General features: G+C 39.5%; 1 protein-coding gene across 4 annotated transcripts in view; it reads right to left on the bottom strand.

Moving 5' to 3' along the window:
• The window catches only part of FRMPD4 (FERM and PDZ domain containing 4), a 435,982-nt gene that overhangs the window by 397,727 nt on the left and 23,669 nt on the right, over nt 1-14,586 (bottom strand). For 2 of the 4 annotated variants that reach the window (XM_043502671.1, XM_043502497.1), the window contains exon 2: nt 8,576-8,695. The exons of the other annotated variants lie outside the window; for them this stretch is intronic. In XM_043502671.1, coding sequence (XP_043358606.1) covers nt 8,576-8,622 — 47 coding nt within the window. In that variant the 5' untranslated portion in view covers nt 8,623-8,695. The remainder of the gene's footprint in view (nt 1-8,575; nt 8,696-14,586) is intronic. 4 annotated transcript variants of the gene reach the window in all.

The raw sequence follows: 14,586 nt of genomic DNA, 5'->3' as shown, positions 1-14,586 counted from the left end.
CTGAAAAAAATCAGGTCCTAACTGTTTCAAGTTGGACACCAAAAATTAATCGACTCATTACAATCTTGGCTTTAATTTTTCTCATCTCTCAGTTCCTCATCTGTAAAATAAGGATAATAATACCCTCCCCAAGTATCACAGGGGAGTGAAGATAAATCGATGTGTTTGTGAAGCACTCAGATAGCATGGTGAGAACACCACAGAAACAGCCATGAAGACATTAATTATTCTGTATTCAGTGCAGGGTTTGGATAGTGTACCATCAACTGCCCTCACACTGAACAATGAGAAGAAAAGAAAATATTAAACAGTTGCTCATTCAGTGAGCACCATCCAACCTGCTGTGAGTGAAGTATGGGATCACGTAATTAAGGACTATATCTAATGTATGCACACAAGGGAGTTAATTAATGGTGTAGGGGCATGTTAGTTCAAACAGTTCCTAACTTTTCAATTTTAATGTTATTTTAATTTAGGGTTGGATTTATTTATTTATTTGTTTGGCTGGTTTTTTACATGACCTATATAAAAATATATTGTAAAATAAGATAACCAGGCTACTATTGAGCTGTATTTCCCTTGAGATATGATTAATCCTGGTAGTAAGCACTCTGATAATTAATAACTATTTGTAGGAGCAGATCCCATGTTTGCAACTTAGTTTTTTTCATTAAAATAAATTCAAGACCATTATAAATTACCAATTTCTGATACAAAATTTGAAGCAAAAATCAATCACAGCTGTAACAACACTGTTGAAAGATATGGCTGATTCCCTGGACTGATTTCAGATGCAGGCATTTTTAAAGTGACAATGGCACCTCTAATTTGGACCAAAAATGTAGCTTTTGTTAAAGTAAGCTTTATCAAAACCTAAATCTAATTACAGGTTTAAAAATTTCCAATGGGGAAACAAGGTTTTTAAAGAATTAAAAATAAAAATAAAACTCAATCCAAGTAGTGCAACATTGTGACAGCAAAAAAAGTACAAGAGATTACAAATAAACTGAAAATACCTAGTATTTTCATTGTCCAAACTGAAAGAAATGCAACAAGTAAACAAGCAGCATAAATTCAGAGGAGACAAAAAACCCTGCACACCAAAGGCAACAGATGCCAATGGAACTACTTGCAATACTTTGCAAAAACCAGGTACTTTTTTCATATTTTCAGTTCTGATGACTACTAAGATGTTTGGGTTTTAATACAGTAAAAGCTTTCCTTTTTAGGCCACAATCCTGCAAACATTTATGTAAGTGTAGCATTCCTTTGAGTTCAGAGTAATTACTGATGTGGATGAAGTTTAGCTAAGTTCAAATCAATGGCAGATACACAACATGGTTTCCTATTTCCAGGAGCTTGGCAAGGCTGTGTTCTATCACCATCACTGTTTAATACCGACATTGATTGGTTGATGGATAAGCTTGAAAAGGCAAGCTTTTTGTGATACTGAACTGGACAACATTCTGCTTCGAGATCTTGGATACGCCAATGATATTGTGTTGTTGGCTCAGTTTGGTAAATTGCTGCAACTGATAGGCTATCTGGTCAGACAAGAAGCAGCATGCATTGGTGTGCATTAATCCAGATAAAATTACACCTCTGGTAATTATCATCTAGCAGCCTCCAGCTCCAGATTACAATCAGCTCAGTATTAACCTGTCTGGATGGGACATTGAGGACATGACAACGGTCAAATACTTCAGCAGCATCACAGACTGTGTTGGAGGGTGTCTGAAAGATGTAGACACATATATTAGCAGCTACTGCTATGTTTTGGATCCTTCAGTGGCTTCTGTAGAGATATTGTGACATCAAACCTGCCACAAAGCTGTGGGTCTACAGAACCATGGTTATACCAACTCTATTGTACGGAAGTGAAACATGGGCACTGAGGAATGCTGAAGAGTGACAGACCGACATTTTTGATTCTCATCATCTTTGTCAGCTGCCCCATATCAAGTGGCTGGACAAGATCAGAAATGAGGATATTCAAAGCTGAACTCAGCAACCACCTCCATCATGTAACCTATAGGACTATTCTGCTTGCTTGCATATATATCTTTTCTTAAGTGTCTGATCATTTGTTACATTATAGGTTTGTTATTTGTAATTATAATAGGTTTATCAATTTATATTAGAGTATTTTAACTGTAATGCAAAATACCTACAGGCAACATCCTGTTTGTTAAGCTAAAGCAAGTTAACATATATATGATTGAGAGCTTTACCCTAGATAGGTGGTGATGAGCTAAAGTATGCAGTATATATGTGTGTGACCTTTCACATAGATAAGTGGGCAAATTAAAACAAGTTGGTGGTTAAGGCCACCCAAGTTCATGGTCTTTTTCAGACTCAGCAGGTACACCACAAAGAACATGGAAACAACCCGTTAGAACAGAAATAACAGAGGCGAGGATGAACTAATAGTCTTTAATAGTTACAAATATGTCATTCATATGCACGAACACGCCAGCCTACAGAGTAAGTGTACCCTAACATTTTCATGGGTCAGGAAGTTGTTTGGACATGGAAGGAGGGCACTTAGGCTCAGGCCCTATAATAGGGGCAACCCACCATGTTGGGTTGTTTTAGCTAGTTCATTGTTAGTTCTTAATTGTAAGTTTTTTTTAAGTAAACTCTAAGTTAGATTCTATAGTCTTTCTCAAAAAGAAAAGGAGTACTTGTGGCACCTTAGAGACTAACAAATTTATTAGAGCATAAGCTTTCATGAGCTACAGCTCACTTCATCGGATGCACTGCTACTCTGAAACCTATAGTCTTTCTACAACTTTCTAGCTTCTTCTGTGTTCTTCATGTCTCACTCAAGACTTGAGGAATCTGGACCATCGAAGTCTCTTGGCAAACCAGAGGCAAGCCTGGTCCTTTCTCTGATCACCAGATTATCAAGGAATGGTGAGGATACATTAATTGAGAAACCTTATAGAAAATACCACCTGTACTGCTAGAACAATATTACTGCTTTTGTGATTGATTATTTGATTGCTATTCCATTACTGTTCCATTTATCTCAATAAAAGGCTTAAAACTGCCTTTTGTTCTCAGTGTGAGTTTCTTTGTCAGACATCCCAAAGGTCCCTGAAAATTCTGTGTACCCTGATTCTGGGACAAAAACTTTATTATGTTCTGATCAGATTAACTGGCAAGTCTATAACCCATATTATCTAAACAATATTAGTAATCTCCCATAAAATCGAGCAACAATCAGCATTTATTCAGATTTGGTGGCTTTCTTGGTATGGATATATTATTAGAATGGAGGACCAAAAAATTCCAAAGCTAATGTACCAAGGAATGAAGCTGCACAGCCAGCAATCACAAGGGTGCCAAAAGCTTTGGTGGCATGACAAGATTGCCAGTGATGGACATAAAGTGAATATATAGAAACAGACCACCTTAAGCCAAAGGTCAATCCAGGTGGTGCTCAATCTGCAAAGAGACCACATCCCTTTGGGATTTGCCATAATGATGATGATGATGATGAAGTTGAGCATCTGTGTGGTTGCAGGATCAGGGCCGTAAACAGCCTATTACTCATCATGCCCCATTCTCTCTCTCTCTCACACACACACACACACACACACACACACAATTTCAGCCCCAGTTCAGTGAAGCACTCAAGCACACGACTAAGTATTTTGATAAATAGGGGCTTTGATAAGTAAACCAATGCATGGGAGCATCACTGAACAAATAAAGAAAAAGGAGAATGATGATAGAACACAAAACTTTTTAATTACATGTTTGTACCATGGAACTCTAAAATACTTAGAAAGAAGAAAAAATGCAGTGTGTAAATAGAAGCTAGGTCTTTTAAAAGTGTGCTTAAAATGTTCCAGTGGCTCTTTGTAGAAGGAAAAATTCTACCATCCATACAGGTTTCAGAGTAGCAGCCGTGTTAGTCTGTATTCACAAAAAGAAAAGGAGGACTTGTGGCACCTTAGAGACTAACAAATTTATTTGAGCATAAGCTTTCGTGAGCTACAGCTCACTTCATCGGATGCATTTGGTGGAAAATACAGAGGGGAGATTGATATACACACACAGAGAACATGAAACAAATAACATGGGGAAATAGTTTTACTTTGTGTAATGACTCATCCATTCCCAGTCTCTATTCAAGCCTAAATTAATTGTATCCAGTTTGCAAATTAATTCCAATTCCGCAGTCTCTCATTGGAGTCTGTTTTTGAAGTTTTTTTTGTTGAAGGATAGCCACCCTCAGGTCTGTAATCGAGTGATCGGACAGCTTGAGGTGTTCTCCAACTGGTTTTTGAATGTTATCATTCTTGACGTCTGATTTGTGTCCATTTATTCTTTTACGTAGAGACTGTCCAGTTTGACCAATGTACATGGCAGAGGGGCATTGCTGGCACATGATGGCATATATCACATTGGTAGATGTGCAGGTGAACGAGCCTCTAATAGCGTGGCTGATGTGATTAGACCCTATGATGGTGTCCCCTGAATAGATATGTGGACACAGTTGGCAACGGGCTTTGTTGCAAGGATAGGTTCCTGGGTTAGTGGTTCTGTTGTGTGGTGTGTGGTTGCTGGTGAGTATTTGCTTCAGATTGGGGGGCTGTCTGTAAGCAAGGACTGACCTGTCTCCCAAGATCTGTGAGACTGATGGGTTGTCCTTCAGGATAGGTTATAGATCCTTGATGATGCGTTGGAGAGGTTTTAGATGGGGGCGGAAGGTGATGGCTAGTGGCGTTCTGTTATTTTCTTTGTTGAGCCTGTCCTGTAGTAGGTGGGTACTCTTCTGGCCCTGTCAATCTGTCTCTTCACTTCAGCAGGTGGGTACTGTAGTTGTAGGAATGCATGATAGAGATCTTGCAGGTGTTTGTCTCTGTCTGAGGGGTTAGGGGAAATGCGGTTATATCGTAGAGCTTGGCTGTAGACAACGGATCGTGTGGTATGATCTGGATGAAAGCTAGAGGCATGTAGGTAGGAATAGCGGTCAGTAGGTTTCCGATATAGGGTGGTGTTTATGTGACCATCGCTTATTAGCACGGTAGTGTCCAGGAAGTGGATCTCTTGTGTGGACTGGTCCAGGCTGAGGTTGATGGTGGGATGGAAATTGTTGAAATCATGGTGGAATTCCTCAAGGGCTTCTTTTCCATGGGTCCAGATGATGAAGATGTCATCAATGTAGCACAAGTAGAGTAGGGGCATTAGGAGACGAGAGCTGAGGAAGCGTTGTAAAACTATTTCCCCATGTTATTTCTCCCCCCCCACCCCACCCCCCACTGTTCCTCAGATGTTCTTGTTAACTACTGGAAATAGCCTACCTTGCTTGTCACCATGAAAGGTTTTCCTCCTTTCCCCCCCCCCCCCCCGCTGCTGTGATGGCTCATCTTAAGTGATCACTCTCCTTACAGTGTGTATGATAAAACCCATTGTTTCATGTTCATGTAATAGGATGAAATTTAATAGTGAGAAGTGTAAGGTTATGCATTTAGGGATTAATAACAAGAATTTTAGCTATAAATTGGGGACGCATCAATTAGAAGTAACGGAAGAGGAGAAGGACCTTGGAGTATTGGTTGATCATAGGATGACTATGAGCTGCCAATGTGATATGGCTGTGAAAAAAGCTAATGCGGTTTTGGGATGCATCAGGAGAGGCATTTCCAGTAGGGATAAGGAGGTTTTAGTACCGTTATACAAGGCACTGGTGAGACCTCACCTAGAATACTGTGTGCAGTTCTGGTCTCCCATGTTTAAAAAGGATGAATTCAAACTGGAGCAGGTACAGAGAAGGGCTACTAGGATGATCCGAGGAATGGAAAACTTGTCTTATGAAAGGAGACTTAAGGAGCTTGGCTTGTTTAGCCTAACTAAAAGAAGGTTGAGGGGAGATATGATTGCTCTCTATAAATATATCAGAGGGATAAATACAGGAGAGGGAGAGGAATTATTTCAGCTCAGCACCAATGTGGACACAAGAACAAATGGGTATAAACTGGCCACCAGGAAGTTTAGACTTGAAATCAGACGAAGGTTTTTAACCATCAGAGGAGTGAAGTTTTGGAATAGCCTTCCAAGGGAAGCAGTGGGGGCAAAAGATCTATCTGGCTTTAAGATTCTACTTGATAAGTTTATGGAGGAGATGGTATGATGGGATAATGGGATTTTGGTAAATAATTGATCTTTGAATATTCAAGGTAAATAGGCCAAATCCCCTGAGATGGGATATTAGATGGATGGGATCTGAGTTACTATAGAAAATTCTTTCCTGGGTATCTGGCTGGTGAATCTTGCCCATATGCTCAGGGTTTAGCTGATTGCCATATTCGGGAAGGAATTTTCCTCCAGGGCAGATTGGAGAGGCCCTGGAGGTTTTTCGCCTTCCTCTGTAGCATGGGGCATGGTTGACTTGAGGGAGGCTTCTCTGCTCCTTGAAGTCTTTGAACCATGATTTAAGGACTTCAATAGCTCAGACATGGGTGAGGTTTTTCATAGGAGTGGGTGGGTGAGATTCTGTGGCCTGCGCTGTGCAGGAGGTTGGACTAGATGATCAGAATGGTCCCTTCTGACCTTAGTATCTATGAATCTATGTTCTCTGTGTGTGTATATAAATCTCCCCTCTGTATTTTCAACCAAATGCATCCGATGAAGTGAGCTGTAGCTCACAAAAGCTTATGCTCAAATAAATTTGTTAGTCTCTAAGGTGCCACAAGTACTCCTTTTCTTTTTACCATACATACACTATATTCAAATATTATGCAGTAAAATCTAGCACATAATCAATATGAAACTGCTAAATTGCAAAGTTGTTCGATTCAGAAGACTTATTTGTACAAAATCTTTGCTCCAAAATACTACATTGTGTGGAAATAGTCCAGTGTCCATTAATCAGAATTTAAGTTTTAATTGAACAGAACTGTGGAATATTGAATGTGTGTTTTTTATGTAATTGGCAATGCTTAAAAGAAAATCCATCCCCTAGTAACTGTGTTACTGGAGAAAGAGGCATCCATTTTAATTCTAACCTCTCTCCCAGCATAATGTACATCTTAAAATCTTGCAGCTACCGTTATTTGATTTCTAGGTTTACCCTCTCTTCCCATTTTAAAGGCCTGGTGAAAGGCCTACTGAGTTCAGTGGATCAGGCACCAAGTGTTTAAGAGTCTCAGTTTTAACACAGAATGAGGTAGGGAGATGGGCAAAATTAACTTATGAAAAAAAACATTGGCAATCTTCTAATTTCTCTTATTTTCATGATCCATGTCAAACGCACATGGTCTCTGGATAAAATGACAGAAAAAGAACAAAATTATGTTTCATTGTATTAAATAATACGAGAGCTTCCCTTTTGTATCCGTACAAATTTTCTTTAAATTAGATACAAAGGTCGCTGATGGTATTACACAAATTTTGTTTTGTTAGAAATGATCTGTAATATTAGTAATGTAATGTTAGTGCCATAGAAGCGTTCATTTCTGCTAAGACCCAGCTACAATATTAATCTGCTAGTAACTTTCAACAAAGCTTTTATACTTTGTATCACTTTAGCATAAATAAAACTTAAAAGAAAATTTGCTAATGTCAGAGGATGTGACGTTTGTGTTTTAATTGTAAAACCAAGCAATATTGACACTAATATGATCTGCTAGAACATAAACAGTAGCAAATTTATGGTATTTTATTGATTATTTTAGCTGTATATGAAAAAACATATCTTACAATTCAGTAAGAAATTAAACATGATAGCAGGTCACGTAAGTAATGTCTGATGGAACTGAAACTACAATAGACTTTCCACAGAAATTCCTTGTTGTTCCTCATCATTTCAACACAGGATAAAAAAAATACAAACCAAGAGACAGTGGGACAAGAGAAATCTGTCTTCATTCCACCACCACCACCCCCGACACACACACACACACACACACACACACCAATGTTATGTGTTTATTTGCTTAATGTCATGATATAATAGAGAATGTCACAAAAATGTGCTGCTAAGTCATGATGATGGGAGGAGGGAGGGAGAGAAAATGTGCTGGTAAAGAAAGGTGAAAACACTCAAAAAAGGAGGATCAAGCACTTGAGAAGCCAATAAGAGCTTGTGTGCCCCAGACTGCCAAATATCTCAAGGTAGGGAACACCGCTGCAAAGGCTATGAACAAAGGCTATGAACACTCCCCAAATCTTTGTGCCAGAAGTCAAACATATATTGTTTCTCCAAGTAAACCACAAACATTTGTATCCTGAAACAAACATTTGGAGAGCATCCATGATAGCCTTTACAAACGTGTTAGCTCCCTTGAGATAACTGACCATCAGTTAACTCATGGTAAGTCACTAGTGCAGACAGCCTCCCAAGACATTTACGCTACATGTCAAAAGTATTCACAAAATACTTCAGTACAGTTTATAGAAATGTTTTAGTTCAAAGGAATTTACCAAGAATATGATAAAAACATGGCAAAATAATTAAATAGATCTGTTTACCATCCTGTGTATTGACTGCATATATACTATACACAGACACACAGCACTTACATATACATACACATGATTAAAGTAAAAATCTCTGACTTACAGCCCCCATGGACAAACCGATCTACCAGGGTTGAAGCCTTTGCTCATGCTTGTGGACCTTGACCCTCTCTCCTCAGGGTCCCCCTACTCTCTGTCCAGATTACTCCTGGGAAGCCCATTCCTGGATTCAAAAGAACAATTTAAGCAGAGCTCTAGGGGCCAACTAGGCCGCATAAACTAAGGGTTGCTTTTATTTTTAAGTGCAAAATGAGTCTCATCTTCCTCATTCACCCCACCCCCTTACACAAACACACACACACACACACACACACACACACACACACTTTTCCTCTCAACCCATCTGTTTCACATTGTTTAATCGTTTGTATCCATCTGGAATAGCACTGCACTGCCACCGCATCCACAAAGAAACAGCCATGAGGTAGTGATACAGAAGACTGATCACCACAGCAGTCCATGCTTCCCTGCTTTGCTGTTTCATGCTAATTTCCATTTTTTTCTCCAGAATAAAAAGGTGACGTCACCCAGAATTATAATGACTGGAACGCCACAACAAAGACATAATTTCTCTTCCTACCTCCAAGTTGCCAACATTTCATATTTAAAGTGGCAATAAAAGAATTTGTATGAACAAGCTACCTCACCTTCTTCTTCTTCTGAAGAATACTGCTGAGGCAAGATCTCCCAGAAAAAGTTTGGAAAAGTTGAAGCAATTTGGTGTGTTATGGTGCAACTGATGTGATTTATAGTAATTAGCTTAAAAGAGCTGCTGGTGTGACTATAAATAAGACAAAAGCAATGCATTCTTCATAAGGCATAAATTTTCTCCCCCCCTGTCATTTTCTTCCATCTCTCATCACTTGCACTCTTTGCTGTTTCTTCTTCACCTGTCTTAATCCTTCAATCCTGACCCCAAGTTTCTACCTTTTCACGCTTTTCACGCTGGTAGCCGCCACACACTAAGTGTCAAAGAGATATTGCTACTTGTGCTTTGATCACTAACCCACATAAACCTGTGAGTTTTGTGCATATGCATATTACACTGGCCCCCACATATCCTTTCTGGTCTCTTCCTCTGTCGTTGGTGCCCTTTCCCCATTGTTATTTTATCATGATCCTGTGTACAGTAAATTGGGCCTTCTCGGAGCATAAACTTCCATTTTCAGATATGCCATTTATTTATTTATTTGTTATGGGCTATGGTGAACACTTCAAACTTTTCCTTCACTCTCTTCACTGACTTCCCACTGAATGTCAAATCAAGTTCAAAGTCTTGGACTTGGTTTGGGCCTGGCCAAGGATATCTAAAAGATCAACTAAAGCTCCAGGATGAAGACTGTGGTCAACAGCTTTGCTCCTCTGGCACAATGGAACTCTCTAAAATAGGGGTAAAACGTCTCTGTACAGAAGACAGCTTTCTCCGTTGCCAATCTGAGACTCTAAAATGAACTTCCACAGGAACCATCACAAAACTCACCACCTTCCCCTCCCACTGCAAGGCACATTTCTTTGATCTTGCTTTCTCTAACATAGACCCATAACAACATATGCGTACATGCGTATGTGTGCGCGTAAAACCCCAAAACACCCAACTGCACTGCACACACTTCTTGCCACGTGAAAAGTGTGAGAAAACAAACATGTGACAGACGTTAGTCATGTTTATTAATGCACAACTGGAAGGCACAGAATAAGAATCTAATATAATATAATGAAGCTGCAGCAGAGCAAAGATCTCTTGATGCCATCTTGAAAGAGGGTTCCAAGGGGAATAGGCGCCAGGGCAATGCTTCACCCACCTCATTGCCTGGCTGCACTACAGGTGACCAGGAATATCCCTGCCAGGGAAGGGACCCTTCTGCCAATTCTCCTGGAGATGACAGCACTCTATACAACACATCCTAACCCTTTGCTGAACATTTCATTGATTTTTCCCTCCTGCTCCTCTCCCAAAATCTCCCTCTTCCCTGTTCCAATTTGCGAAGAGCATTCTAAAAGGCTGTGGGTTCATTTCTGATGTGAGTGCATATTTACTCATGTTATGTGCATGCGAGTACTTGCAATGCTTTTTGCTTTCTGAGAACATTCTGGTGAACAGACAGTTCATTCAGCCAAACATTAGTGGGAAAGTGAATAAAAGGTGCAGATCAGAGAAGGAAATTTGAGTTTTATTTGCAAGAATATATTTGCCCATTTCTACCCCAAACAACACAGCAGGCAAGTAAAAAATGGCAGTGGCTGAAGGAAAAATGGTGTACAGCACTGTGATGAGGCAAACTTACTCATCTACTGGGGAATGTTTATGTTACAGTCCCATGCAACTCACTTTACAGATTTCACATAAGCAGTATTAAAATCAACCACTTAACCGTCTCTTATCTGTGAAGTAATGAACAGTAGTAAATATTATCCTCCAGACTGCGGGCCACCAGTCATTCTCTCTAATCCAACTGAGCTTGACAGCAATAAATCCTCATAAGACAAAATGTATTTTATTACTTTAATACACTCAATATCAAATCACTTTCACAGAAGTATCATAATTTGGTATAAAAACACTACATTTTATCTATTCTGAGGCATGCCCATCATCACAATGATATCGCATGCAGGACACACTGCATTTTACTGCCAAAGCATCTGAACTTAACCGGTGTCACCACCATTTGTCCTCATTAATGTAACACTGCCATAGTACAGGAATGGTCAAACTTTTCTGGACATGCGGACGGGGTGGGTATAGAATTGAGGCTTTGGGTCACAGGCATTCCGGGAGTGTTATGTCTCACTGACACATCACACTTCCTCAAGCCACTGAAATTTTGCTTGCCAGCTCATTGCAAGTCTCCCAGAGCCAAAGTCCCTTCTACAGAAAAAAAAACATGTTATTTCCAATTTGTGCTTTAGCCATCTCCTCCCTCAGGCATGGACATGGCAACAGAAGCATACAGAAGGAGATTTTCACACTGTAGGAGAGCAATTATTATAGAGGACAGCACATGGGAATATTCTATAGTCTTTGAGAATTGTGCAGGACCATTTTAGGAGTACTACTGGAAAACATGTGGCTCCCACATCATACCTGAGCCCTACTGTAATGCTATCCTTGCGTAGCACCTTTCAATGAAATGCCTGCACTGATCACAGCTCTGGGGAAACGTATCTCCCCGCCCTCAGGAAGTTAATTTGACTCAGAAATGAAAGCACACCTTTTCCAAATTCAGCCTTATAAAATTATCCAGGAAATAAAAAGTCTCTGAGAAAGGGAAAGCTATTCATAAGCAATGGGTTAAGTCACTTGCCTTTTATCTCTGGGGACGAGGATTCCGATTGGCACAGTTCCCAAATGAAAAAAATGTCTATCAGGGCTCTGGTGCCTTGGCAGGTACATCTCTGCACCTCAAGTACCGTCAGGCTTGTGGGGCAATTTTCTTGTGGCTTCCCTCCAACTAATAAATAACACCATCAGAGGATCGCGTCAATACATTTCCTTAAAAATTAAAGAGAGCACAAAAATAGTTTTGGAGCCTTCTAAACTTATTTCAAAGAACCTTCAACTGAGTAACTTCAAAATGACATTTCTGCTTTACTCTCCTAGAAAAGCTTGTTAAGCCTACGAGTATAACATCATGACCTACACATCTAGGGTAAGAAAGCAAATAGTTACCGACATACATTTCTGGATTTCTACCTCGACAAACAGAAAGAACTGCAAAATAAAACATGCAAATGACTAATAGGATTGTGGGTTTGTTTTTTGATTAGCCATCCTGTGCAAAATATCATTCTGATATAGTGTACTCCTAGGATAAACTAATGAGGCCAATATTGAAATGCAAGAGACACTGCTAGGGGAAGACTGTAGTCTTGAAATTCTGGTTAGTTTGGGTAGGAAATGGTTTGCATATCTGCCAACAGACCGTTTCTCCCAAAACACAGACCACAGTTGTGAGTGATTGATTTACAAAGTAAGAGATATTAATCACCAATGCCCTTGCTAGAGAATATTTGCCAGATAAAGTTAAGTTGAATTACTGCCAATGGTTCTTAGAAGTGAATGTACTAAGATAATGCACAGAACTTATGTAAAAATACAAATCAAATCAAGTGCTCGTTTTACAATAAGCTCTCCACAAAGCTGGTACCTCATCAAAATGAAAGTCTTAGCAAAAATACTACATGGCCTAAAATATAATCTAACTTCTACACTAAATAAGTTACATTTGAAAAACCTGCAGTAAATTTAAGTTCCACTTTAAAGGATTGTTCACTGTTCTTGATCTGCACACAGGTATCAGTGGGAGTCCTGATCATGAATCAAGGGTGGTACAATATGCAAACCCAATAAAGTTTGTTATTATAATAACTGATACAGTCATTATTATCGTGATTAGCAAGTGATTAACTAACATAGGGCTACATGGGGGACGCACTGTGGATTTCAATAACTACGAGTTTCAGATAACAGAAATTCAGAGAACTGGAATTGTACTGTACACTACTTTTCCTAGTTTTGACCTTAGACACAGTGTCCTTTTCCCTTGGCAAACACTAATCTCATTCCCTCTTACGCTTCACACACCTATGCTTCTAAGAGCCCAAGCAATTCTGACTTTACTTGTTTGACTTCCGTGATTGCCTGTCAGTCTTCTTGATATCATTCTCACACCTTCACCAATAAGGTTTGTTAATTTGTGTTGCCTCCACTGTTTTAGCAAAAACACAGTACGTAACCATGCAGAGCCTAGACAGACAGACAGAGTAGCTAGCAGTTTTTGTTTTAAAATATTCTATGACAAAGTGAAGAAACAGCAGGAAGAATAAATATTTATAACCCACAGAACACTTCTCACCGTGTTTTATGAAGGTAAATTGGTTGCTGGGATTTAAATAGAGTACTTGACAGATGGGTTTTAAGTGTTTCTTTCCAGCAAAAGAACTTGCAATATGCTTTAATGGAATGGTGAGAGAGCAGAGGGAGTGAGGGAGCTGCCTGCAGGAGACCTGAAGCCTGGAGCAGGCTTGCTCAATGAGCCAACCAGAGACACCTGGCACAGGAAAGGAACCTACAGCAGCTAGTTCCTTATAAAAGAGAACTGAAAGTAAAAGCCATAAGGGAGTCAGCTTGGGCAGGGAAGCTACAGACTGGTAAGAGGTTCTGTGAAGGAAACTTTTCCTGTTCCCCCAGGCTCTGAGGTAGGAGCCATGCCCTGGGACAGATTTTTGGGGACTCAGTGATTGGGGAAATTCCTTTTTGTGTTTTGTTTCTAGAACTTCGTAAATAAAGAAAAGCAATCTCCCCACTGTATTTTCCACCGAATGCATCCGATGAAGTGAGCTGTAGCTCACGAAAGCTTATGCTCAAATAAATTTGTTAGTCTCTAAGGTGCCACAAGTACTCCTTTTCTTTTTGCAAAGAAGGGCTGTTATTAAAAGAGAAAAACGGTGAGCTTTCTTTAAAAAGCCCTGAAGAAGGGGGAAATAAGGATGGGGCACTGGAGAGGCACCCCTGGCCACAAGGGGGCACTTGAGTTGTGGCCACCCCATGACAGGGACATTAAGTATTTCATTTTTGAAGTGACTGACTTACATGATCACAGCTCAGCAGCCTTGTGAGCCTTTAGCAGTGGCACCAGTGGTCATGCAAGAGACATTTCTAATCTCACTACTCTAGGAGATAGACTAAATGTCAAATTTGAAAGAACATGAACAAATAACTCCAAGTTCACATTTTACAACTGGCCTAATGCAAATTTTAGTATTGTTCCACCAAGCAGTAAACACATGCTGATGTTACAAACACTTCTACAGACAAAAAATAGCAATAAAACCAAAATAATCTCATATTTGGGTAAATCTGTTTATCAACAAAAAGATCGAAATGTTCATGGTTTATAAAATAATAATCAGTTTTATGGTTGTTTTAATTAAGAATGCCTTTTAGAGCAGTAAGAAACTGGATTATTTATTTATATGGATTTTAGCATCAAAGAATCAGAGAGGGAAGAAAAACATAACTGTATAGTAGCTTACTTTCCAATTAGAATGTTG

Source organism: Dermochelys coriacea, chromosome 1, assembly GCF_009764565.3.
Source record: "Dermochelys coriacea isolate rDerCor1 chromosome 1, rDerCor1.pri.v4, whole genome shotgun sequence".
NCBI lineage: Eukaryota > Metazoa > Chordata > Testudines > Dermochelyidae > Dermochelys > Dermochelys coriacea.
This window is presented reverse-complemented; position numbering and strand designations above follow the sequence as displayed.